Source organism: Salvelinus fontinalis, chromosome 27 (genome assembly GCF_029448725.1).
Source record: "Salvelinus fontinalis isolate EN_2023a chromosome 27, ASM2944872v1, whole genome shotgun sequence".
NCBI lineage: Eukaryota > Metazoa > Chordata > Actinopteri > Salmoniformes > Salmonidae > Salvelinus > Salvelinus fontinalis.
Genome location: NC_074691.1, coordinates 10,398,326 through 10,425,436, shown reverse-complemented (window position 1 = coordinate 10,425,436; position 27,111 = coordinate 10,398,326). Strand labels below are relative to the sequence as shown.

General features: G+C 41.4%; 2 protein-coding genes across 6 annotated transcripts; one reads left to right on the top strand and one right to left on the bottom strand.

The window, feature by feature from the left end:
• Positions 1-1,219: 1,219 nt before the first annotated feature.
• Positions 1,220-15,505, top strand: LOC129825005 (cellular communication network factor 6-like). 5 transcript variants are annotated; one of them, XM_055884635.1, is made up of 6 exons: positions 4,128-4,230; positions 6,851-6,889; positions 8,314-8,596; positions 9,015-9,269; positions 9,910-10,103; positions 14,424-15,338. In XM_055884635.1, exons 3-6 carry the CDS (start codon positions 8,374-8,376, stop codon positions 14,703-14,705), a joined length of 954 nt encoding a protein of 317 aa, XP_055740610.1. In that variant the 5' UTR covers positions 4,128-4,230; positions 6,851-6,889; positions 8,314-8,373; the 3' UTR covers positions 14,706-15,338. The 5 variants fall into 5 exon arrangements, with proteins under 5 accessions (XP_055740608.1, XP_055740613.1, XP_055740609.1 ...); XM_055884633.1 differs by lacking the exons at positions 4,128-4,230; positions 6,851-6,889 and adding an exon at positions 1,220-1,392 and having other exon boundaries at positions 14,424-15,505; XM_055884638.1 differs by lacking the exon at positions 6,851-6,889 and having other exon boundaries at positions 4,104-4,185.
• Positions 11,917-25,749, bottom strand: tube1 (tubulin, epsilon 1). The gene is made up of 12 exons (XM_055884632.1): positions 25,429-25,749; positions 25,096-25,169; positions 24,820-24,872; positions 24,614-24,674; positions 24,407-24,522; positions 23,979-24,100; positions 23,644-23,831; positions 23,350-23,522; positions 22,853-22,993; positions 21,237-21,377; positions 16,033-16,207; positions 11,917-15,767 (listed from the first exon to the last, which is right to left on the bottom strand). Exons 1-12 carry the CDS (start codon positions 25,451-25,453, stop codon positions 15,609-15,611), a joined length of 1,428 nt encoding a protein of 475 aa, XP_055740607.1. The 5' UTR covers positions 25,454-25,749; the 3' UTR covers positions 11,917-15,608.
• Positions 25,750-27,111: the final 1,362 nt, after the last annotated feature.

The window sequence follows — 27,111 nt, the reverse complement described above, 5'->3', positions numbered from 1 at the left end:
CAATTACTTTGTCACATTGGGCCATGAAGGTTCGGATAGCTTTTTTCCCTTAATAAATACAATTATTACTTAAAAACTGCATTTTGTGTTTACTTGGGTTATCTTTGTGTAATATTAACATTTGTTTGATGATCTGAAACATTTAAGTGTGACATATGCAAAAAAATAAGAAATCAGGAAGGGGGCAAATACTTTTTCACAACACTGTACCTTTAAAAAAAGTAGGGTCGTGGATCAGAAAACCAATGTCTGTGTGAAGTTGCTGGATATTGCCGGGAACTGGAAAACACTGTCACACATGTCGACCCAGAGCATCCCAAACATGGTCAATGGGTGACATGTCTGGTGAGTATGCAGGCCACGGAAGAATTGGAACATTTTCAGAATCCCAAACAGATATAATATTTGACTAAAACATAATAATGTATATAGTCATATTTGTATATGATCAAGTGTCTCTCTATTATGCGTGGGAATACCTGGGAAAAGTGTCCAAAATTAAAATGACTTCCTGGTGTTTTTACAGAGAGAATGATCATAACCTGCTCTACAGTATCTCAGATGAGTACTACATTTAACCGAATGATTACGGTTTTATAACCATTTTTGATTGGATTCTTTTTATTCAAAAAGTGATTAAAAAAATTCAAAATAATATGCTCATACCACAGTAAATTGTAGCAAAAAACGATCAATAACCTGTTATTATCTGTAACTGTAGTAGTAGATTGTTGTGTTAGGGGTTTGAGGTAGGTTACTGGCTGTGAGAGGGACCTCTTTACACAGTGTAAATAATTAAGGAATGTTACCTTAAATATATCCAGGTCCACCAAAACAAGGACATGCCCAGCACCACACGAAGACGAAAAACCCTGTACACTCCTGCTTGAGAATATCACTTCTATATAAATAAATTCACGTATACTGTCTATCTTTAGAGTATGTGTGTAGTGTAAACATGTTCATCTAAAATGTGTCCGTATAGTGTGGTTTCAAATACGTTTTAACTGAAAGCTACAAGGTTTGAGAATGAAGCACAGATGAATCCAATATGAATGTGCTTGTGTTAGCCAATAGATCTACAGACTGGGGGATAAACAAGTGGGCCGGACTTGGAGGTCTAAGAGCATACCAGAAGTTATGAAGTTAAATATTTCTCCTTCGGATCAGTAAGCCACAGAAAGGTGTGTTTGAAGGAGACAGAGGGGTGCTTTGTGCCTCTCAACCAGGTCAGCTCCCTCGATCTCTCTTTCCCATTCCCCCTCCTCTCTCGGTCGCTATCCCTCCTTCCCACTCTTTCGTTCTCAAGCTCAAAGAGTTCACCCAAACCTGGGTACTTAAAAGATGCTATCTCTGCTCTTCTCTTTGCTCCTGGTCATTCTAGCTCAACAGGTAAGAGCTGCGACTTTCCTTTTCTCTTAACAATAATGATGAGTTGTGTCTCCACGGTCTCTGATAGGACCAGGCTTGATGTGATACTCAGGGAGAACCAGGAAAAGGTGTTGACAACAAACCATAGAGAAAGGGGGTAGGGTTGATCTCAAAGTAAGGCATCATTTGAACAGATGTTATTCACACCTTACAATATGGGGAACTTTTGTTAGTTTCTAGGTTAATGTTATCTGAATGAAAGTGTTTTCTTGGCCTTATTTTATATTTACAACTTGATTCAAGGTTTTGTTTTGAATGAGTGGCTAATTCTACAGTGGCAGGGAATTACTATTGAGGCTAGCTGAGTGAGGTAACGTCACAGTAAAGTCGCAGTCAAAGGGGTTCCCTTTACGTCACTTTTTAAAAGACGTTCCGGGCAAAAGGGGGCAAGAGGTATGAGGTTCTCTGTGCTTTTGAAATGAGCGCATTCTGTAAACCTGGTAGAAAGGATTCAAATTTTTGGCATAACCAATCAATCAAATCAATTTTATAAAGCCAGTTTTACAACAACAGTTGTCACAAATTGCTATACAGATACCCAGCCTAAAACACCAAAGAGCAAGCAATGCAGATGTAGCACAGTGGCTACAAAAAACTCCCTAGAAAGGCTGGAACCTAGGAAGAAACCTAGAGAGGAACCAGCCTCCGAGGGGTGTCCAGTCCTCTTCTGGCTGTGCCGGGTAAAATTATAAGAGTACGGCCATTTAGTAGAGAAAAGAGTTGAGATTGTAATCAGGGGTTGGGGAAATATTTTGGGTTTACAACGTTTTCCAGGATTGCAAAAATGGGGTACTTTGCCCTTGTCAATATCTGTTTTTATTGTCGTAAAGAGCATGTCTAAAATCACATGGGACACCAGAAAGGACAAGAAAGTTTTGAGATCACAGTGCACCAGATAGGACAGACAGATAGAACCTTGCCCCCCACACTTACTTCGCCAAAGCACAGCCCCCACACCACCAAAGGGAAATCAACAGACCACTAACGTACTACCCTGAGACAAGGCAGAGTAAAGCCCACAAAGATCTCCTTAACCGTACGAGCCCGAGGGGGGTACAAAAACGGACAGAAAGATCACATCAGTGGCTCAAGTAGAGTATAGCAAAAAAAGCCTAGCATGTCGTGATGCGCCCTAGGGATGGCATGGGAGCCCCCCGTAATAGGGTCAGAGGCAGAGAATCCATGGGGCGAGGGGAGCCGGCTAGGCAAAAACAGCAAGGGTGGTTCGTCACTCCAATGCCTTGCCGTTCACTTTCGCACCCCTGGGACTGACTACACTCAATCGTGGGACCTACTGAAGAGTTGAGTCTTCAGTAAGGACTTAAAGGTTGAGAGACCGAGTCTGCGTCTCTCATGGATCGGCAGACCATTCCATAAAAATGGAGCTCTATAGGAGAAATCCCCACCGCCACCTGTTTGCTTAGAAATTCTGGGACAATAAGGAGGCCTGCATCTTGTGACCATGGAATATGTGTAGATATGTATGGCAGGACCAAATCAGAGAGATAGTAGGAGCAAGTCCATGCAATGCTTTGTAGGTTATCAGTAAAACCTTGAAATCAGCCCTAGATTTAACAGCAAGTCAGTTGATAATGATAATCTGAAGTACCCAAAAAGGCCAATAGATGTCATTTGATAAAATTCCATACATTCCTTGAAAGTTACCAAAATTCCAGTAGTTTACTGGTAAATTTAGAAAGTTTCCAATAATATACCATCCATTTGCAGCCCTAATCATAATCAATGGGCATTAAATTGACTCGCTCCCTTCTTCCATAGAGTTGTACCTTTTTTATATAATACATTTTAAATCTGTGCTATAGAATATCCATATGTTGGAACAGAAATGAATTGCTCCCAGTTAAACTGACCTAAATACTGTGACTTACTGCTAATGTACAAAGGAGCTACTTGTTTACATCTGAGGGCTGAAGAGATTTTTCGAGGGCTCCATGTTGATTTAAACATGGCAATTTCTAGATTAATAAGAAGTCATTGCTGATTATGGAATGAAAAAGACAAAGATTGCAAAGCAATTTACACATCAGGAATGTATGATATGTTGTGTGAATCAAAATGCCAATCTGAATTCTATCACTAATACTGATATCATTTATATATTTTTTTGCCTAAGATCGATTTTTATAATTCATTAATGGAATTTGTTGATACTTTTGTAAGAACACCATGTTACTAGTCCTGCATTGTTTTGGTGTTCTTATCTTTTTATCCTGTTCGTAGCCTCTTGACTGTTGTGAATGTCCTGAATGTTCTTCCTTAGGTGACTTCTTGGTGAACTTGAAACTTTGCCTGGAATTTACCAAAGGCAAAACTATATGAAGTCACATAAGGCAACACAATCGCAGGCTTTGTTACCTATTGGGTAACGATTAACTTTGACTACATATCCATAACACATTTACAGTATTACACGTCTATAAGCATATCATTAACACTTTATAACAGGTCCCAACCGCATTATTAAAGGTTAATAAAGTACATCCATAGTATATCTATGGCAGATTCATGCTATGCAATAAGTCATATTTAGGTATCTTAATACAGTAGATGCAACATTACAATGAAAGTGTAGTGTCATCATTATGGCAGTTTTTATTTTCTATAAAGAGTGCTTCTGTATACCAATGTTAGTCAATACGCCAAAAGGTATACACGGGTTGGCTGACAACATCACGAAAATGATGCGTGCGAATCGATGTTGCCGGAAGCCGTGCGTTGTTGTGATTCTGAACGGTCAGTTGCTAGCAACAATGACAAGAAGCTGCCATGTGGGGAATCGTAGGTGGCTCGTTTCAGCTAGTTTTATCTTGTCCTTGATACGTCTTGTTTTGAGGTGTTTTGGCTGTTTTCATGTCAATGATAATATGGCTAAAGTTCGCTAGCTAGCGAACAAACAACTGTGACGACGTATTTGAGAGACAACAAGTGCTCATCGTGCAACAATTTTTATGTTTTCAATAAACATTTGGAGACTAAATATAGTTTACATGTTGTCAACAACAAGCCAACCCTGTCTGCTTTGGCCAATAGTGGCGCACAAATCGGTTTTGTTGCTAACAACCAACACACCTATAGGCCCGTGACTTACCTTCTCATAAATTTGCGTAGTTGAGGATCAAAATATAACTCATTAGAATTATTTTCAATCACTTTGGTAAATGTTTCAGACGTAAGTGGTATATTTTAAAAACGTTTAAGTACAAAACTGATAAGACTTGTAATGCCCCCAATCTTATGTTCAGAACCTTCGATTGTGCATTCACCCATGAGTCATTCATGAAAAATCTACGTTTTATACTATGAGATCATTTAGTTTAGTCACCAATACATCAAATAACGAAAGGCTCACCATTTTTAAGTCATTTTAACTACCAATTGAATCCAATAGCACAAAATACATGATACACGTTTCAAAACTTATTTTTGAAGTGCTGAATATAAACAATAGTAGATGGTATCATTTTCCATACAGTATTTTACGATTACTTGACATTTAAAAAAAAAAAATTGTATGCAATGGCAGGTTGTGAGCATGTTGAGAAATATGTATGTTTTACAGTTTCATTATCCTTTTACAGTAGGACAAATCATCAGAAATATTGGTTTTGTATGACATTTCTGCCCCATGCAACATTGTACAAGATCACCTTTCTATGCAACTGATACAGTACAGTATTGCCTGTCAGCCTACAGTGTATCAAATAAATGTATATAATGAATGGAATATATTGTTATATACAACCCAAGTATTTCAGCAGTGCATTGTACACTACACTATAATTCCAAAGGGCAGCACATAGTGACTCTGTCCATTTTGCCCTATTGAAGCAATGGAGAATGATGAAGTAGTATTTACAATCACATCCATATATGATTTTGTTTTACATTCCAACATAACTTAATGTCCAATTTATACATTTATAGAATTGTACAGTGTTCAGCAGTTAAATAAACTATACACATTAACTAGGCACTACATCATTTGGTTCAGTAGTTATTCGTTTTGAGTAGTTTGATTTAAGTGATTGTCGATTATATTGTTAACAAATTACAAGAAAATCATATCAAAAGTAAAGTTAATTTTGAAAAGTAGATACTTTGATTGAATATGTATCCAAATTGAAAGAGTGATTTGGTGCAGTGAACAAGTGACTTTGTGGATTTTTTTTGCTGTACCCAGCAAATAAAAATGTGCTTAGTTTTGAAACCATTTTGATGTTTAGATTATTTCTTAGAGTTGTGAAAATGTACCACGTACTTGTGAAAATTGCACCAAAGTGAGAAAAAAAACTGTAACAGCCCTACTTCACATCATAATTAGACCTAAATTGGCCATACTGGTTTTTAACGCACGCATGAAGGGTCTATGTATGAATTCTATTCAGTCAAAGTAAAGTCAAATCTATTTTCCCATTCATAATGCATTGATAGCTAAGCACTTCATGGTAATTAATGCCGTGTTCACGTGCTATCAGAGTTGGCGGAAGCTCCTAGTTCCCAGTGGGAACTTTCACTTGAATGACCCCCCAAGTCGGAATTAAAAGTGGGAAACGGAGAAAATGTTGTCACCCGATTTGCTGAGTTGTGACATTTTACCACTGACTTTTTTCACCTTTTCAACCAAAAAATGACAACAAATAAGTTTGACAACACAACCGTATCAATATGGATAATGTTGCTAGTCTGACCATATTGTTAAGCAAGCTAGCTAACTTTATTATTAGCAATGTTAGCAACTTTATCAAGCTAGCTAAAATGTCCGACTTCAAAAGCACTTGAACACAATCATGTCTGACTTACCACTTCCCAGTTTCCTATTTCTCACGAGCATGTGAAGCCAGCATACCTGTGTAGTTTGCCACTGTGATCTCTAACACCCACATTATAAGGTCTATGAATTCTATGCAGACATTGTACTGTCATTGCTATTTTCCGATTTATAAAGATTTTATAAACATGCCTCACGTATAAATAAAAGTATACGGACAACACGGATTGTTAAAGGAAATATGAACATTTTATTAACATTTTCCAGATGTAGTACAGAAAACAATTGCGGAGGACATTCCCAGAGAATCTTCCTATTGACATTTTTCAGTTTGACTTTTCTTGAATAGATTCATATTCAAACATTCAAATTCAATTCCCCATTTCAGACTCATAGCAATAACTATTTTAGTGAGTAAAATGTAATAACACAAGGTGTTCCCCCTTACTTAGCTACCAATGTAGCTAGCTAAGCCACTGGCACAATGTAAACACGTTAATCATCATTAAACTCATGAAACATGTAGTTAAACATTTTATGTTACTATTTACAGTGTACTTTGGGACATAAAACATTTTAAAATAAGACAAATAAAGAGACAGAAAGCTGTTGCTTTTGTTTTGACTGCAGAGAAGAGGAGAGATGAGCGGTCCGTGACATCACTTCCAGGTGACAGCCTACAGTGGATTCAGAAAGTGACTTTTCCACATTTTGTTACGTTACAGCCTTATTCTAAAATAGATTAAATTGTTTCCCCTCATCAATCTACACACAATACCTCATAATCACAGAGCAAAAACCGTTTTTTAGAAATGTTTGCAAATGTATACATTTTTTAAAACTGAAATATCACATTTACATAAGTATTCAGACCCTTTACTCAGTACTTTGTTGAAGCAACTTTGGCAGCTATTACAGCCTCAAGTCTTCTTGGGTATGATACTACAAGCTTGGCACACCTATATTTGGGGAGTTTCTCCCATTCTTCTCTGCAGATCCTCTCAAGCTCTGTCAGGTTGGATGGGGAGTGTCGCTGCATAGCTATTTTCTGGTCTCTCCAGAGATGTTAGATCGGGTTCAAGTCCGGGCTCTGGCTGGGCCACCCAAAGACATTCAGAGACTTGTTCCGAGCCACTCCTGTGTTATCTTGGCTGTGTGCTTAGGGTCGTACTGTTGGAAGGTGAACCTTCGCCCCAGTCTGAGGGCCTGAGCACTCTGGAGCAGGTTTTCATCAAGGATCTCTCTGTACTTTCCTCCGTTCATTTATGCCTCGATCCTGACTAGTCTCCCAGGCCCTGCTGCTGAAAAACATCCCCACAGCATGATACTGCCACCGCCATGCTTCACCGTAGGGATGGTGCCAGGTTTCCTCCAGACGTGACACTTGGCATTTAGGCCAAAGAGTTCAATCTTGTTTCTCATGCAATTATGCATCTATTAAGATACCTAAATATGAGCATAGCATGACATGAATGCACTATAGATTCAATCAAATCAAATTTTATTTGTCACATACACATGGTTAGCAGATGTTAATGCGAGTGTAGCGAAATGCTTGTGCTTCTAGTTTCGACTATGCAATAAAATCTAACAAGTAATCTAACAAATTCACAACAACTACCTTATACACACAATGTATACTAATATGCAATGGATATAGTTAATAATGAATTAACATTTAACAATGTGTAGGACCTGTTAAAGCAAGTTAATGAAATGCTTATAGACGTGTAATGAATGCATTATGGCTATGTAATCAAAGTAAATCGTTAGCCTGTTAATTCCACCTCCCAAGCAGGGGTCTTTTACCACTGCACCACATGGGGATCCTGAGTGGTGCAGCGGTCTAAGGCCCTGCATCTCAGTGCTTGAGGTGTCACTACAGACACCCTGGTTCAATTCCAGGCTGTATCACAACCGACCGTGATTGGGAGTCCCATAGGGCGGGGCACAATTGGCCCAGCGTCGTCCGGGTTTGGCCGGTGTAGGCCGTCATTGTAAATAAGACTTTGTTCTTAATTGACTTGCCTAGTTAAATAAAGGTTACATTTAAAAACCCTACAAGAACCCTGTCCTTCCTTTCTCCCCTCCAGTCTCTATGCAGGGCTCAGAACCATGGTGGGCAGCTGTCTGGTCTGCGAGGAGGCAAGGCCATGTTGGAGAGGAAACAGTTGTGCCAGTGGCCGTGTAAGTGCAAGGCCAAGCCCCAGTGTGCCCCGGGAGTCAGCTCAGTGCTGGACGGCTGTGGCTGCTGTAAGAGCTGCGCCCGGCAGATAGGAGAGGCCTGCAACGAGAGGGACATCTGCGACCCCCACAAGGGCATGTACTGCGACTTCTCTAATGACCAGCCTCGATATGAGGTCGGGGTCTGCGCTTGTGAGTGAACTTTTCGTTTCGGGCTATTCATAAGAGTTAAAAGTAAATGTATGACTGAATGTCTCAAGGTCAATCACTTTTTTTCAGAGGGGGCAGGAGCTGGATTGTGTAATAGGACTCAGCTACTTCAAAGACCTGGCTAGAAACTGTACTACAGCTAAATACTTTAATCCCATGCTACTCACTCAGGATTGTAGATTTGCATAAACCTGTAGTTCCATGGGATTGGTTGACTCATTTACCCATGGTCTCTTTGATCATGAAAAGAACCCAGTAGGTCACACACATATATCAATCAGGCAAACACCCCAAGGCCAACCACACTAATAGAAACACACTAAGACCAGAAGAATGCTGCAAGCAGTGCACAGGCCAGTCAACCGAGTCGTGTTCAGTTTCCCCATCTCCTTCTCTGTAGACTTGATGGCAGTTGGTTGTGACCTGAATGGGGCCCACTATGAGAACGGCGAGGCCTTCCAGCCCAGCCCGCTGTATAAATGCACGTGCATCGCGGGAGCCATCGGCTGCACCCCAGCCTTCATCCAGAAGCCCGCTGCTCTCCTGGGTCCTGCCCCTCTGAGGAGCAACGCACCCCTGCCAGCTGGTCTCCAGAGCGCCCCTGGTCTCTCCAGAAAACACCAGCAGGACACAACAAACATGGCCGCCATGCCAGGTGTGTGTTTGCAGGGAAAACCAGGGCCAGAACCGTCAGCTTGTCTGCCCTGGAATGCTAATTGCTGTAAAAGCTGGATGGAAAGAGGGAGGCGTTTTTGATTACTTTGGCTGGGAAGTGCAGAGGGTGGATGGAGTGTGGCTGACTGACTGTGGTTAGCCACACAGAGGGAGTAGGGTGGATGGTTCCAGTCATGCACAAACGTCCATAGAGAGAGCTCTAGTTCACTTTCCATCAAAAGCACCAATGCCTCTTTTAAGTATGCTTCTTTGATATATTTGAGTAAATGTTCGCTTTGCTTGGCTTGATAAACACAAACGTCCTGCTTTCTAGTGAATCTGAAAGGTTAGCCGTCACTAGGTCTTGATGTTTTTGATATTGCCAACACACAAATCAAATATGTTTGCAATCACTGACTTCAAACCTTACAAAGAGGCAATTGAAACCATCTTGACATCATGGCCCGCCTAAAGATAATTTCTCTCCAACTGGGATATCCAATCATCTTTAGCAGGCAGAATGCCTGAGGACCGAGGGCTCTTGATTCACTCTGAACAGAATGTGCTCTGTAGCAGCATGGCGGCGTACAGGCCAGGTTCCTTCCTCTAGCGATGCCCTTTTAATACTGTAAAACCGAAAGCTTACAGGGATCCTCCTTTAGCCTGGAAGAAGAATTGCCTGATCCAGACCACTCCGTGGAGCCCCTGCTCCAAGACCTGCGGCCTGGGTATCTCAGTCCGGGTCAACAATGACAACGGCAAGTGTGAGATGAGGAAGGACCGCCGCCTCTGCCTGCTGCGGCCGTGTGAGAAGAGCATCATGAAGTCCGTCCAGGTGACTGACCACTGACCAGCCAGGCTCTCTCAGAGATGATGTGTTCTGATGGTGATCGGTGAAATGTTAAATAACTGACTTGTACGCCCACAACACCCAGTGATATTTCTAATTCTGAAAATATGACAATGGTCTTGGAACTACTGTATACAGTGCCTTCAGAAAGAATTCACACCTCTTTACTTTTTCCACATTTTGTTGTGTTACAGCCTGCATTTAAAATGGATTAGATTGAGATGTTGTCGTCACTGGCCTACACACAATACCCCACAATATCAAAGTGGTATTATGCTTTAAGAAATGTTTACAAATGAAAAGCTGCAATGTCTTGAGTCAATAAGTATTCAACCATTTTTTTATGGCAAGCCTAAATAAGTTCAGGAGTAAAATGTGCTTAACAAGTCACATAATTGCATGGACTCACTCTTTTATGTGCAATAATTGTATTTAACATGATTTTTAACTTCTTGGCGCACAGATCCCGATTAAGGGATCATTTTCATAAACAACCCCTGAATTGGCAGCGCGCCAAACTCAAAAATAATACTAAAAATATTTATAATCATGAAATCACAAGTGAAATATACCAAAACACAGCTTAGCTTGTTGTTAATCCACCTATCGTGTCAGATTTTGAAAATATGCTTTACAGCGAAAGCAATCCAAGCGTTGTGAGTTTATCATTCACTAGACAAAGAACAAAAAATAGCTAGAACAGCTAGCCTTAAATTAGCTTGGTCATGAAAGTCAGAAAAGCAATAAAATTAATCGCTTACCTTTGATAATCTTCGGCTGTTTGTACTCACGAGACTCCCAGTTACACAATAAATGTTATTTTTGTTCGATAAAGATTAGCTTTATAACCAAAAATCGCTATTTGGTTTGCGCGTTATATTCAGAAAACCACAAGCTCGTTCTGGTACTGAAGGGCAGACTTCAAAAAAGTGTCCGTAATGTTCGTAGAAACATGTCAAAGGTTTTTTATAATCAATCCTCAGGTTGTTTTTAACATACATAATCGATCATATTTCAACCAGACGGTAAACTGTTCAATTCTACAGAGATAGAAAATGTCGAGCAAAATCCCTCTTGCGCAGGAACCAATTAAAGGACACCTGGTCATCCACTGACGCGTTTTGATAAATCTCGCTAATTTTTTAAAATAAAAGCCTGAAACTATGTCTAAAGCCTGGTCACTGCCTGAGGAAGCCATTGGAAAATAAATTTGGTTGATACGCCTGGAGGACGGGCAAGCAGTGGAAGTTAAAAAAAAGAATAAAAAAAAAAAAAAAGAAGCACTTCCGGGTTGGAGTTCCTCAGGTTATCGCCTGCAAAATCAGTTCTGTTATACTCACAGACAATATTTTGACAGGTTTGGAAACTTTAGAGTGTTTTCTATCCCAATATGTCAATTATATGCATATTCTAATAGCTGAGCCTGAGAAATAGTCTGTTTACCTTTGGAACGTTTTTTTCCCAAATATAAAAATTCTGCTCCTAGCTTCAAGAGGTTTTAAATGACTACCTCATCTCTGTACCCCACACATACAATCATCTGTAGGGTCCCTCAGTCGAGCAGTGGCTTTTAGACATAGATTCAACCAGGTTTTCCAATGCCTCGCAAAGAAGGGCACATATTGGTAGATAGGTAAAATAGCAGACATTGAATATCCCTTTGAGCATGGTGAAGTTATAAATTACACTTTGGATGGTGTATCAATATGCCCAGTCACTAAGAATATACAGGCGTCCTTCCTAACTCAGTTGCCGGAGAGAAAGAAAACCGCTCAGGGATTTCACCATGAGGCCAACGGTGACTTTAAAACAGTTAGAGTTTAATGGCTGTGATAGGAGAAAACTGAGGATGGATCAACAACATTGTAGCTACTCTCTAAATGACAGAGGGAAAAGAAAGAAGCCTGTACAGAATAAAAAAACATTCCAAAACGTTCATCCTGTTTGTAATACGGCATGAAATACAGAAAAAAATGTGGCAAAGAAACTAACTTTATGTCCTTAATACAAACCATTATGTTTGGGGCAAGTCCAATACAACACATCACCATCACCAAGTACCACTCTTCATATTTTCTAGAATGGTGGTGGCTGTTGTTATGGGTACGTTTGTCATCGGCAAAGACGATGTACACTGGAGTTGGGGGTGGGGGGTGTACACTGGAGTTGCTTATCAAGATGACATGATACAGTTTGACTTAAATTTTCTTGAAAATCTACGGCAAGACTTAAATGGCTGTCTAGCAATGATCAACAACCACCTTGACAGAGCTTGAAGAAATTAAAAAAAATCATGTGCAAATATTGTACAATCCAGGTGTGTACATCTTTTAGAGCCTCACAGCTGTAATCACTGCCAAAGGTGATTCTAACATGTATTGACTCAGGGGGTTGAATACTTATCTAATCAAGATATATATATTTATTACCAGTCAAAAGTTTAAACACACCTACTCATTCAAGGGTTTTTCTTTATTTGTACTATTCTACATTGTAGAATAATAGTAAAGACATCAACTATGAAATAACATATGGAATCATGTTCCACAAATCAAAATATATTTTACATTTGAAATTCCTCAAAGTAGCCACCCTTTGTCTTGATGACAGCTTTGCACACTCTTGGCATTCTCTCAACCAGCTTCATGAGGTAATCACTTGGAATGCATTTCAATTAACAGGTGTGCCTTGTTAAAAGTTAATTTGTGTCCAAACATTTGACTGGTACTGTATATAAACTCAGCAAAAAAAAGAAATGTCCTCTCACTGTCAACTGCATTTATTTTCAGCAAACTTAACATGTGTAAATATTTGTATGAACATAACAAGGTTCAACAACTGAGACAAACTGAACAAGCTCCACAGACATGTGATTAACAGAAATGGAATGTGTCCCTGAACAAAGGGGGGTCAAAATCAAAAGTAACAGTCAGTATCAGGTGTGGCCACCAGCTGCATTAGGTACTGCAGTGCATCTCCTCCTCATGGACTGCACCAGATTTGCCAGTTCTTGCTGTGAGATGTTACCCCACTCTTCCACCAAGGCACCTGCAAGTTCCCGGACATTTCTGGGGGGAATGGCCCTAGCCGACACCCTTCGATCCAACAGGTCCCAGACGTGCTCAATGGGATTGAGATCCGGGATCTTCACTGGCCATGGCAGAACACTGACATTCCTGTCTTGCAGGAAATCATGCTGGAGGGTCATGTCAGGATGAGCCTGCAGGAAGGGTATAACATGAGGATGATGTCTTCCTTGTAACGCACAGCGTTGAGATTGCCTGCAATGACAACAAGCTCAGTCCGATGATGCTGTGACACACCGCCCCAGACCATGACGGACCCTCCACCTCCAAATCGATCTCGCTCCAGAGCACAGGCCTGTGTAATGCTCATTCCTTCGACGATAACGCAAATCCGACCATCACCTCTGGTGAGACAAAACCCAGACTCGTCAGTGAAGAGCACTTTTTGCCAGTCATGTCTGGTCCAGCAACGGTGGGTTTGTGCCCATAGGCGACGTTGTTGCCGATGATGTCTGGTGAGGACCTGCCTTCCAACAGGCCTACAAGCCCTCAGTCCAGCCTCTCTCAGCCTATTGCGGACAGTCTGAGCACTGATGGAGGGATTGTGCATTCGTGGTGTAACTCGGGCAATTGTTGCCATCCTGTACCTGTCCGCAGGTGTGATGTTCGGATGTACCGATCCTGTGCAGGTGTTGTTACACGTGGTCTGCCACTGCGAGGGCAATCAGCTGTCCGTCCTGTAGCGCTGTCTTAGGCATCTCACAGTACGGACATGGCAACTTATTGCCCTGGCCACATCTGCAGTCCCCATGCCTCCTTGCAGCATGCCTAAGGCACGTTCACACAGATGAGCAGGGACCCTGGGAATCTTTCTTTAGGTGTTTTTCCAGAGTCAGTAACAAGGCCTCTTTAGTGTCCTAAGTTTTCATAACTGTGACCGTAATTGCCTACCGTCTGTAAGCTGTTAGTGTCTTAACGACCGTTCCACAGGTGCATGTTCATTAATTGTTTATGGCTCATTGAACAAGCATGGAAAACAGTGTTTAAACCCTTTACAATGAGTTTATATCAATTTTGATATTGTATTTTGTGTAGATCTTTAACAAATCAATTTTAATTTCACTTTGTAGCACAACAAAATGTGGAAAAAGTCGAGGAGTGTCAATTCTTTCTGAAGGCACTGTATGTTCACAAAAGGAGAGCAGAAGAAGTATGATAGGGTTTCTATCAATCTATCATATGACAAGAGAAGATTTAACTATGTCCCTTTTCCCTCTAGATGCTGAGAGGAAAGACATGTAAGCCCAAGTTCCAGGCTAAGAAAGCAGAGAAGCTGACCCTGTCTGGGTGCACTAGCACCAAGAGTTTCAAACCCACTTACTGTGGCATCTGCACTGACAAGCGCTGTTGCGTCCCCAACAAATCCAAAATGGTGACCGTCAACTTCAAGTGCAAGGGCGGCTCCAACGTGCGCTGGAAAATGCAGTGGATAACGTCCTGCGTTTGCCAGAGGAAGTGTAATGACCCTGGGGACATGTTCGCAGAGCTACGCTTCCTCTAGCACCTTCTCCAGCATTTATAATCAACCTCAGAGCCATGTCCATGCCCACAGACTAACACAGGCCTGGCCTAATCTGCCTCTGGCTCCGTACTGCCCGAGTCATGGTATTTGTGTGTACAGGGCTGAGCTGGTCAGAGTTCGGCCTGGCCATGAAGTGCTACTAAACAGTGCCTGTGTTTTCTGGCGATGTGCCAATGGGCTGGTATGGAAAGTTTAAAACGTGGAACCTCAACTCATGAAAACTGGAGAGAAACAACTTGTTCTGGGTATATTGCTTGACAATTAACATGAAAGGAAATGTAATGTAAGTGATCACAATGTGGGGTTAGACCTCAATTCTATGGTTTTTACAGTACCTCATTATACAAAAAGGCTGTGAGTGAGGCCATTAGTGGCAACAGGGATAGATAGATAGAGCAAACATGTTCTGGGTCAATCTTAATGAATCTTTGTAGCGATCCACTGATTATACCCCTTATCAACATAAAACACTGTTGTACCAGCTGAATCACAATACATCTTCCTACAAGTTAATTCTCAACCAAGTTTGCACCACAATACCTCATACAATCTCATGTCCACTCTGATTCACTAGAAATTTAGATTCAGAATCAATAAAATTAATTGTTATTATTTTTTTTGTATTTTCCCCTGTGTTGTTGACCCTTTTCAAGGCATACATATTCATAACTCAGTTATTAATTGTAATTTATTTTTAACGGATAAGGAATATCATTTAGACACAGGTAAGAAATCCTTTGTAACTTATAAAAATAAATAAACCAAGTTATCAAATTACAGTACTATTTTCTGCTAATAAAACACAAAAGTGCTTTGCACGCACCACACAAACACGCTCCACTATGTGTAGTCTGCTAGTGCGAACACACAGACAGAGGACCTTCATGTGGCGATGTTGAGCCTGGCAGCGTCAGGCATAAGTCTGTCCTTGGTGGCATCCAGCTGACTGTACTCTTCTATCAGAGAGGAGAGGGAGGAGATAGCCTCCGTGAAGCAGCCCTGCTCCATCCCGTCCACATGCAGGTAGTGATGCATGTGAGCCTGTCAAAACAATCCATCGTGTCAGACAAGAATATACTCCACACTGATCGCAAGAGGGAGAAAAAAACTGATTGGGAAAATACAGGTGCCTACAACCCTGCTTAGAGAACATTAACTGTTGGTCTTTCCTTAGTATAACTCTGGTATTGTCCACTGTGAAATAGAAATTGGTCTTTTTGCTGTCTTTAACCCTCAATCTTCTGGACCGTAAACACTTATTTTGCAACAGAGTTTTGGATTGTTGCGATTGAAGATTAGGATGTACCTTCTTCCTGTAGAGCTTGGTGAAGCGGTCTCGGAGCTCCATGAAGGTGAGTTTGACACAGGTATTGTTGGCCAGGGCTAGTAGTGAGTGGGAGTGACCCACAGGGGGCACAGAACACAGGCCTGTCTTCCATCCCTCCTGATTCCATGACACAAAAGGCAGCATGGGCTTCAGTCTGAAAGGAAGAAGGAAAGGAGAATAAATGCTGCTTTTCTGTGAAGACGGATAGGATCTGCTTTTCCTTCTCAATGGAGAATATTCATTAAAAGTGCATTTTAGGCTCTGGGAAAATCAGCCCACAGGGTGTTTTTTTTATTTTTTACTTAGTCACAAGAAGACCAGGGTCTCATTTTCAAAAGGTGCCCTGAACACAGCAATACAACAAAATGATCACTCTAACAAAGACAAAAAAAAACTTAAGGTTACAACATTACAAACACAACAATTTCTTCTTCAAAAAATATATATACAACTCTCATTCAACACATCTAATACTAGAGTAGAAAACTGCCATGGCGGCACCGGGGAATCAAGACGGCCAGACATTTATTGGCGGGAACACACACGATGAGATAATCATCCAATGAGTAAATACTGTATGTAGTCCATCTGAGACATTTTTTGCATGAATTAGAGAACATATATTTAGATTTGCCCGAATTAAGTCAACAAGGGCTTTCTGTAATGTACTGTAACAAAATCAGATTGCAGCTCTAACATAGCTTGGTCAACAGTTGGTGCAAATGGCGTACATAACCGTGTCGTCTGCATACAGATTCATATTACAGATCCCAGATACTGAAGCAACTCATATATCCAGGGTTGACTTTAAAATGGTATCTTTATGCGCAGGCTAATTCAACAACCAAGGTGAATAATACTGTCGCTATCTAAAGCCACTAAACGTGCCGCGAGGTCTGTGTGCTCCAGGAGATTTCCCCTCCTGATTTAGATGGTGGTCACACACGCAAGTCTGTGCTCTCATAGAAGTTCCTGTTTCTCTTGCTCTTGACAACATGCCACGTGAAAAAGGTCTCTGCAGGGAGGGAAGAAGGTGGGAGCTGAATGGGCCAGTCATGAATCAGGGGCGCCTGTACTGGAGCACAAACACGCGGCGGTGAATGGGAACACTATTTGAGAGTGAGCAGTTGGGAAGGTCATCTCTGGGTCTTATGAGTAGTTATGATGCTTGGTGAACTGGCAGCCCTTTTCATTCGAGACGGGGGAGGGGAGGATAGTGCTCAAAGTCATTTCCCCCGTGGGGATCAATGAAGAATGGATCGTTTCATGTCATTTCAGCAAGCCACGACACCCACTATCTCAGATTGTTATAAAGTTTGGTCCAACTCAGATGTTGGGTACTACACTGAACAAAAATATAAATGCAACATGTAAATGTTCTGGTCCCATGTTTCATGAGCTGAAATAAAAGATCCCAGAAATGTTCCATATGAACAAAAAGCTTATTTCTCTCAAATTTTGTGGACAAATTAGTTAACATCCCTGTTAGTGAGCATTTTATCCTTTGTCAAGATACGCCACACCTGCCAGGTGGATGGACTATCAAGAAGCTGATTAAACAGCATGAACATTACACAGGTAATGATCATGGGGACAATAAAAGGACACTTTAAAATGTACAGTTTTATCACGCAACACTATGCCACAGATGTTACAAGTTGAGGGTGCGCGCAATTGGCATGCAGACTGCAGGAATGTCCATCAGAGCTGTATCCAGAGAATTGAATGAGCCACCTCCAATGTCATTTTAGAGAATTTGGCAGTAGGTCCAACAGGCCTCACAACCACGCCAGCCCAGGAACTCCACATCTGGCTTCTTCACCTGCGGGATCTTCAGAGGGGGAGGGCGGGGTGCTGAGGAGTATTTCTGTTTGTAATAAAGCCCTTTTTTGGAGAAAAAACAATTCTGATTGGCTGGGCCTGGCTCCACAGTGGGTGGGCCTATGCCCTCCCAGGCCCACCCATGGCTGCGCCCCTGCCCAAGCATGTGAAATCCATAGATTAGGGCCTAATACATTTATTTAAATTTACTGATTTCCTTATATGAACTGTAACTCAGCAAAATTGTTGCATGTTGCGTTTCTATTTTTGTTCCGTATATACACAGTACCAGTATGAGGGCATTTTCTGTTAAACCTTACCAATGCTTGTGTACTAAAATATCCTTCTTTAAGCCTAGGCATTGGGCTTGAGTTTGTTAAAGAAACTAACTCAGAAGATAGAAAAGTATGTTTTGCATTAATAGAGGCCTGTGTGTGAAGAACGACCCCATGATGTCTGGGTGCTCAGCCAAGACCCGACAAAAACTAACTGGTTCCTCTTAGCTTAACTGGAGACAGAGTAAAGGATATATCCTGCACACCATTGACAGAGCTGTTGTTCTGTTTGGAGCCTGTTTCTGGGCCAAAGATTTATGCTTTGTGTGTGTGTGTGTGTGTGTGTGTGTGTGTGACCAGTAGGACCATACATCATCTGGGACGACAGTCAAAGGCGCTTGCTTGCCCAACTTGGGGGAACCGTTGAGCTACTGTTAGAGGAAGTATGTCTGGAGTGACTTCCTGTCACTTTGGTACCCATTGTCCTCACTCAGTTGCGACAGACTGATACAACCTCTCCATTATCGTCTGTACCCTGTAACCCAGTTGTCTCCACACACACACACACACACACCCTTGTTTTTGAAAGAAAAGCTATTTTTTTGTCCATTAAAATAACATCAAATTGATCAGAAATACAGTGTAGACATTGTTAATGTTGTAAATGACTATTGTAGCTGGAAATGGCAGATTTTTTTATGGAATATCTACAACGGCGGACAGTGGGCTATTATCAGCAACCATCACTCCTGTGTTCCAATGGCACGTTGTGTTAGCTAATCCAAGTTTATCATTTTAAAAGGCTAATTAATCATTAGAAAACCCTTTTGCAATTATGTTAGCACAGCTGAAAACTGAGCTAACTGAGCAAGAGGACAAGTACATTAGAGTGTCTAGTTTGAGAAACAGACGCCTCACAAGTCCTCAACTGGCAGCTTCATTAAATAGCACACGCAAAACACCAGTCTCAACGTCAACAGTGAAGAGGCGACTCTGGGATGCTGGCCTTCTAGGCAGAGTTCCTCTGTCCCAGTGTCTGTGTTCTTTTGCCCATCTTAATCTTTTTATTGGCCAGTCTGATATGGCTTTTTCTTTGCAACTCTGCCGAGAAGGCCAGTATCCCGGTGTTGCCTCTTCACTGTTGACGTTGAGACTGGTATTTTGCGTGTGCTATTTAATGAAGCTGCCAGTGGGGCCTCCCACGCTTTCTATTCTGTTTAGAGACAGTTTGTGCTGTTTTGTGAAGAGAGTTGTACACAGCATTGTACGAGATCTTCAGTTTCTCGCATGGAATAGCCTTCATTTCTCAGAACAAGAATAGATTGACGAGTTTCAGAAGAAAGTTATTTGTTTCTGGCCATTTTGAGCCTGTAAATCAAACCCAAAAATGCTGATGCTCTAGATACTCAACTAGTCTAAAGGCCAGTTTCATTGCTTCTTTAAATCAGGACAAGAGTTTTCAGCTGTGCTAACATAATTGCAAAAGCGTTTTCTAATGATCAATTAGCCTTTTAAAATGATAAACTTGGATTAGCTAACACAACGTGCTATTGGAACACAGGAGTGATCGTTGCTGATAATGGGCCTCTGTACACCTATGTAGATATTCCATAAAAAATCTGCTGTTTCCAGCTACAATAGTCATTTACAACATTAACAATGTCTACACTGTATTTCTGATCAATTTGATGTCATTTTAAAATGAACAAAAAAAAAGTGCTTTTCTTTCAAAAACAAGGACATTTCTAAGTGACCCCAAACTTTGAACGGTAGCGTACATTCACAAGGTCACGTGCTTTGCAGATGCTTGTATAAGATAGCTTGACTACATAAGGCTGCCGTACTCATGTGTGGGCTCTCACTCCATTCACTTTGTGAATGGTGTGACCAGCCTCCTTATTGCAATATTGACTTTGTCTCTCCTCATTATTAGTTAAAGGTAGAATTTCCACCACACCAGTCAAAAGTTTTAGAACACCTACTCATTCAAGGGATTTTCTTTATTTTTACTATTTTCTACATTGTAGAATAATAGTGAAGACATCAAAACTATGAAATAACACATATGGAATCACATAGTACCCAAAAAACGACACCAATAAGAAGAGACTTGCTTGGGCCAAGAAACATAAGCAATGGACATTTGACCGGTGGAAATCTGTCCTTTGGTCTGAGTCGAAACTTTTCGTTCCAACCGCGGTGTCTTTGTGAGACGCAGAGTTGGTGAACGGATGATATCTGCATGTGTGGTTCCCACCGAGAAGCATGGAGGTGGTGCTTTGCTGTTGACACAGTCAGTGATTTATTTAGAATTCAAGGCACACTTAACCAGGATGGCTACCACAGCATTCTGCAGCGATGAGCAATCCCATCTGGTTTGCGCTTAGTGGGACTATCATTTGTTTTTCAACAGAACAATGACCCAAAACACACCTACAGGATGTGTAAGGGCTATTTGACTAAGGAGAGTGATGGAGTGCTGTATCAGATGACCTGGCCTCCACAATCACCCGACCTCAACCCAATTGAGATGGTTTGGGATGAGATGGACGGCAGAGTGAAGGAAAAGCAGCCAACAAGTGCTCAGCATATGTGGGAACTCCTTCAAGACTATTCGAAAAGCATTCCTCATGAAGCTGGTTGAGAGAATGCCAAGAGTGTACAAAGCTGTCATCAAGGCAAAGGGTGGCAACTTTGAAGAATCTCAAATATATATTTGGATTTGTTTAAACACTTTATGTTTCTACATGATTACGTGTGTTATTTCATAGTTTTTATGTTTTCACCATTATTCTGGAAATAGTAAAAATAAAGAAAAACCCTGGAATGAGTAGGTGTGTCCAAACTTTTGACTGGTACTGTATTTATTGAATATCATGTGAACCATAAAAAAAAACAAAAAGGCCAATTTGCGTGCAATCAATTAGCTTAATTTCCCAGAGATCAAATAAAATTCCAACAGATAAAAATGTTTTAGGAATGCAACTCTTACTTGTTTCTAACTACAGAAGCAATTTCAGGAAAATCTGAGACGGTGCGTGTGCTTTTTGAGGTGGAACAATCCTAGTAGCGCTCTCTGGGTCTCACCTCTCTATGTTCCTGCGGAGGTCCGACACTTGCACGTTGCCACGGACCATGAGGGCACAGGCCAGGTACAGGCTGTGTTTGGGGTCAGCCCGGATCAGCTGGTGGTCTTTACTGAAGGCATCAGTGAACATCTGATCAAGCCTGGGGTAGACAGGGTACACAGCTAAGGAATAACAATTATACAGAAGGGATACATGCCATTTACATTTGACTCATTCAGTAGACGCTATTATCCATGGTGCCTAACTAACAAAAAAAGTGCATTCAACTAAGAAATGTGAAATACCACACTAGCTCTTTTGCAGAACTCTTAACGTTATACAGGCCTGGACATGATCATTGGCACAATGTGCTGCTAATATATTTCCCACGTTCATCCTGAAAAGAGAGACACTGGAGTGAAAATTAGTTCCTGTTCCGTCTTGTCCTGTACATTTTTTGCCCGTACTGTCCCAATCGCACAACAGTTCTATTACCCCACAACTTTCCTGTCCTGATAAAAATCACCCCCGCTCAATTTAACGCACAGAAATCAGAAATAACTTATTCCGTTAGCTGCACTCTGCTGCATGAGTTTCCATAGCAATGGCCTCGTTTTGGGCTCACGAGACAAGAGCGGGGGCTGTTAGCTAGCTATTATTTTGTTGCCTGCCCAGCTGGGTACCAAAACATTTCTGCAGTAAATATATTTTGATTTGTTTCACACTTTTTTGGTTACTACATGATTCCATATGTGTTATTTCATATTTTTGATGTCTTCACTATTATTCTACAATGTAGAAATAAAGAAAAACCCTTAAATGACTAGGTGTGTCCAAACTTTTGACTGGTAACGTTATTGTATAAATAAATGGCATATATTATGCATTATATTGATATTTATGTGAACTGTTGGAATCATAGAAATAAAAAATGAGTAGGATATTCTAATTCTGTGATTGGTGTTGTTGTCATGAAAGTGAATGATAAAGACAGTATAGGAGTTGTGAAAAGTCATTGCTTCCAGGGGACACGACCCTTTGAATAGAAATGTTATCAAGATTTTAGAATATGCTTCACCTATTCTCTCTGATTCAGAACATGACGTTGTTCAAGCAACATGCTGGCACCACCACTGGCAAGCGCCTGTATTAGAGCTAGTGTTTTCTAGCCAGATATGCCCTTGCCTCATATTACGTGCTAGCTCAATGCATTTAGCTAGCGATTAGCATTAGCAGCTAATGCAAAAAAATTGTGGAGCTTGCTAAGACTAACTTATTAGCAATTGGCAGAGATAAAGAAACTAATAGTATAATACAAAACATGTGGATTGATATGAAGAAGCAAAGTTGAAAGCAGCATCGTTCTTGTTTCTTGACTGCATGGGAATCCTGTTCCCTTGTCAACCTCTAATCCAGAGATTCAACTGATACACCTGGATTTATAACAAGTACTGTTTTATACAGCACAGATCAGAGAACATAGCATGGATAACACAGAGCTTTGCCATTCACTAACTGTCAACAAAGGGCACTTGTACAGAGGGCGGTGGAGGAGCTCCAAATATAATATTCTGAGTTACAGAAAAGTCTAAACAAAACAGGAGTAAAATTAGCAATAGGGACAGCAGAGCAGACCTTCTGGTGGGGATGTTGACATCAGCCAGGGTGTAAAGAGGGGTGAGGCTGGGCACCAGGTAGTGCAGTCGAGGGAAGGGCACTAGGTTCATGGCTATCTCATTCAGGTCCATGTTGAGTGATCCCTCAAAACGAGCTGAACTGCAACAAAAGAGAAACAAACAGTTAATTGATATCACACATCAGACATTTCAGAATCAAGCAGACAGATGCTATCGCCTAAAACAAACAAGTGGTCTTCTTTATTGACATAAATAACCCCTTTAACATTTCAATGACTGCACTAAGCAATTACGTTGTTGGTGGTGAGATGGATTTAAAAAAATTCTAATGCAGCACTTAAATAATTCAGACTTTTCTCAGATTTTTACAGTGGCAGTAAAATGCACTGGAGGAGACCAGACTCCAAACACCTGGGAGGCTTAATGAAGGGAGTCTGAAGGTCAATAAAATGCCTAGTGTCACAGACAGCAGACAGCTTGTCTCCAGTAGTCTACCTGGTGATATTGAGGAGCAGGTTGGCTACAATGTTGTTCATGGCATCAAAAGGCTTCTCGGCTCCACTGACCCCTCCCTGGCCTGAGATGATGGCACTGTCCTTCTTGATCACAGAACCTGGCTTCCCACTGTGGGACATGTGCTTGATCTTGTTCACTATGTCTACCAGTGACTGGAAGAGGAATCATAAGAACGGACAAATGGAAGGGAATTGTTATTTACAACAGTCAGTAACAGATTGTAAAACATGGTCACGCATAATACGGAAATACCTTGCACGCACGCAAACACACCTGATTCTCCACAGGGAGGACACAGTCGGCATGCTCGGTGAGCTCCCGCATGGCCAAGACACTGTTGTAGGGGGAAGTGACGACGTCGTCCTCTGCTGAGGGGTAGACTGAGGTGACGATACGACATACCTCGGGGAACTCCTCCTCCAGAAGTTTCAACACACAGGTGCCCAGGCCTGATCCAGTCCCTGACCATCACAGCATTGGACACAACACATCATGGTTATCCAAAACTTTACACTGAAAAAGCAGAAAGCACCAACGTCGTTCATGTAGTAATAATGTGTTTCAGTAGTTATGAGACTATGTATACATTTGTACACTCGAGTCCTCACCTCCACCCATGGAGTGAATGAGAAAGAAGCACTGCAGGCAGTCACAATGCTCTGCTGCCCTCCTCAGCTGGTCCACAATCTGTTCCCTGTAGGCTGAGCCATACGTCCAGTGGCCCACTGCCCTGGAGAGGAATAAACAGGTGGCACAGTTGTTTTACAAATTCATGTTATCAAACATAAAATGTACCTGCAATCGTACTGATGGAGATTACTACCGAGTCCCAGTCTGGTGCTATCATGCCAAGTCCTTGTCACTCATCATTATGCCATAAGAAATGGAGTTGGCAAGAGCACAAACAGATCTGGGACCAGCCTGGGAAATGACCATGTATAGCCTATACAGGAAAAAAAATTAAGCGTTTCATAAAGCAACATTTTGAAGGCATGCGAGATGGCACGCCGCGAGGCAGGCAGGCACAGTCGCTAACCAGTTGTTGCCTGAGCCGGACACGTCAGTGATGAGCTGAGTGCTATCAAATAATTCTCTCAGCGGGCCCTGAAGAATCTCATTCACCACACCCTCCTCCATGTCCACCAGCACCGCCTGTAGCGAAGACATTAGTCTTGTCAGAGGGTGTGAAGCCGACACACAAACAAACATCAAAGTGAAGCAATAACTCATCAATGGAATTTACCCTGGCCTTCAGGGATTGGATCCTCCCACCAGTGATGTCACAAGATCCCCCGACGCTTCTCCTGGAAATACACACATAGCAGGGAACCACAGGGGTCATTTGAGAAGGCACTCCATTTGTTTGTCTGAATGAACATGCACGTTTCACAGCCATTTGGTAGCTAGGGTTAAATGGATCACAACAAGAGATTGGCAGGATGGAATTACCTTGAGTCAACATTCCGAAAGAAGCTGCTCAGAGCCTCATCGTAGATTCCTTTCTAAAATAAATAAATAGGAAGGCCATGTTAGAGATAATGCAGCTTAGGTAATGAATAGCCTATGCCATTGTCCAATGGAAACATGCCCGTAGACTAACTTCCTGTCCCATTTCACACAACAAGTGATAAGACAACATGAGGCAGGTATATTTAGGCAACCAGCCTGGACTTTTTCTACATAAAATCTAATATTTAATTATTTTCTTTAAAAAGTATTACTTACTTTATTGACATGGGAATGTTCCCGCAAAGCAAGATCCCAAAACCTGCAGCCCACCTGGTTACCACACTGCCCAACTGCAGAACACAGACCATGAAAGCTAAGGGGATAGTCTGTCATAGAAAATTGTGAAACCAGCTGACCCATGTAAACATTAGCTAGTTCTTCCAGTTTCAAGTAATGATATTCCCATTGATAATCCTCACTCATCAGCCATCTGGGTAACAACTTTCGCCAACATGGCGCTGCTTTGTTTACGAGACCACGGTAAACAATGAGCTCTTTGTCACTGCTCAAAAATCGTAGAAGACAGATAGACAGTATCAAAAAACTCACCTTGTACAACAACTGATTGTGTCATCACTGGAAATAATAGCAGTCTTCTACGACTTATTGCAACATTATCGTTTACAGAACTTCATATCAACTTTCAGGGCAAATGTACACGAATGTAACAAGACAGTTTTATATCCGCCGCACACGTTTGTCGCATGTTGATGCCGTATATTTGTCATGGAAACATAGACCGTGGACCAATGCAACTTGTTTCTTTCATCATATTCCCCCCTTCAGTTTGACATCGGCTTGCATCTGTATGGACGAGATGCAATCGCGATGAATGTTGACGCAATCGAATAAGAACGCGATGAATCAGCAAGGAGAAATGTTCCATCAACTTCCATCTTCCACTGTCATCATACGCTAGATGGCAGTACACTGTGGTTGAAATTCATACCTCTCCCTCCAAGAATAATAAACAGGTAAGACCTTATTTATTGCATTCAATATACTTTCCATACAGCAATAGTGGGGTTTTAGGGCCACCTTCTGGATTCAAGGTTTAAAATAAAAACATACTTGATGGTCAAAACCAACTTACTCCGCACAACTAAAATATTACATCGACAAAACTAAAACAAACTCATACTTCTTCCGTCCTCAAAGTTCCATATTTCCCCACTCAGTCTCTTGGGCCTGAAAGGGTAGCACGGCTCGTGACAGTCTTTCATGTAACTCATTCGTAGAGAAGTCCTCCAATCCCAGAAACTGCTCCACAATGATGTCCGTTTTTCTGGACTTTTTCTCCACTTCGGCAGTGCCGTTGATCACTATAGCCACAAAGAGTACAAAGCCCACCTTCTTAACATATATAATATCTGGGTCCTGCTGATTAGAGGCAACCCCTTCCGCCTGCAGTGAAGGCCTACCCACCACCATGGGTCCTTCAGGACCATTCACTCCTCAGCTCTCTTTACAGCCGCTGCATATGATACAGTATGTTCTGGTCAGTGGTGGAAAAAGTACCCAGTTGAGTCTTACTTGAGTAAAAGTAAAGATACGTTAATAGAAAATGACTCAAGTGAAAGTCAGCCAGTAAAATACGGCTAAAATACTACTTGAGTAAAAGTATTTGCTTTAAAATATAGAGTTGAAGTCGGAAGTTTACATACACTTAGGTTGGAGTCATTAAAACTCGTTTTTCAACCACTCCACAAATTTCTTGTTAAGAAACTATAGTTTTGGCAAGTCGGTTAGGACATCTACTTCGTGCATGACACAAGTAATTTTTCCAACAATTGTTTACAGACAGATTATTTGTAACGGTCCTGACCTGTTTTATGTTGTTTTTTTATGTGTTTATGGTCAGGGCATGTGTTTTGGGTGGGCAGTCTATGTTATCTGTTTCTATGTTGGTTTTGGGTTGCCTGGTATGGCTCTTGATTAGAGGCAGGTGGTTTGCGTTTTCCTCTAATTAAGAGTCATATTTAGGTAGGGCGTTCTCACTGTTTGTTTGTGGGTGATTGTCTCCTGTGTCGTGTCGATACCATACGGGACTGTTTGGCTGTTCGTTTTCGTTTCGATGTCGTCTGTTTCCTGTCCGTGAGTTTACGTGTAGTTATGTAAGTTTATGTTCAGGTTTCGTCAACGTCGTTTTCTTGTTTTGTAAATTTGAAAGTGTTTTGTGTTTCGTGTTGCCATCGTCGTATTCATAATAAAGATGGCTTATTTCCCTGAAGC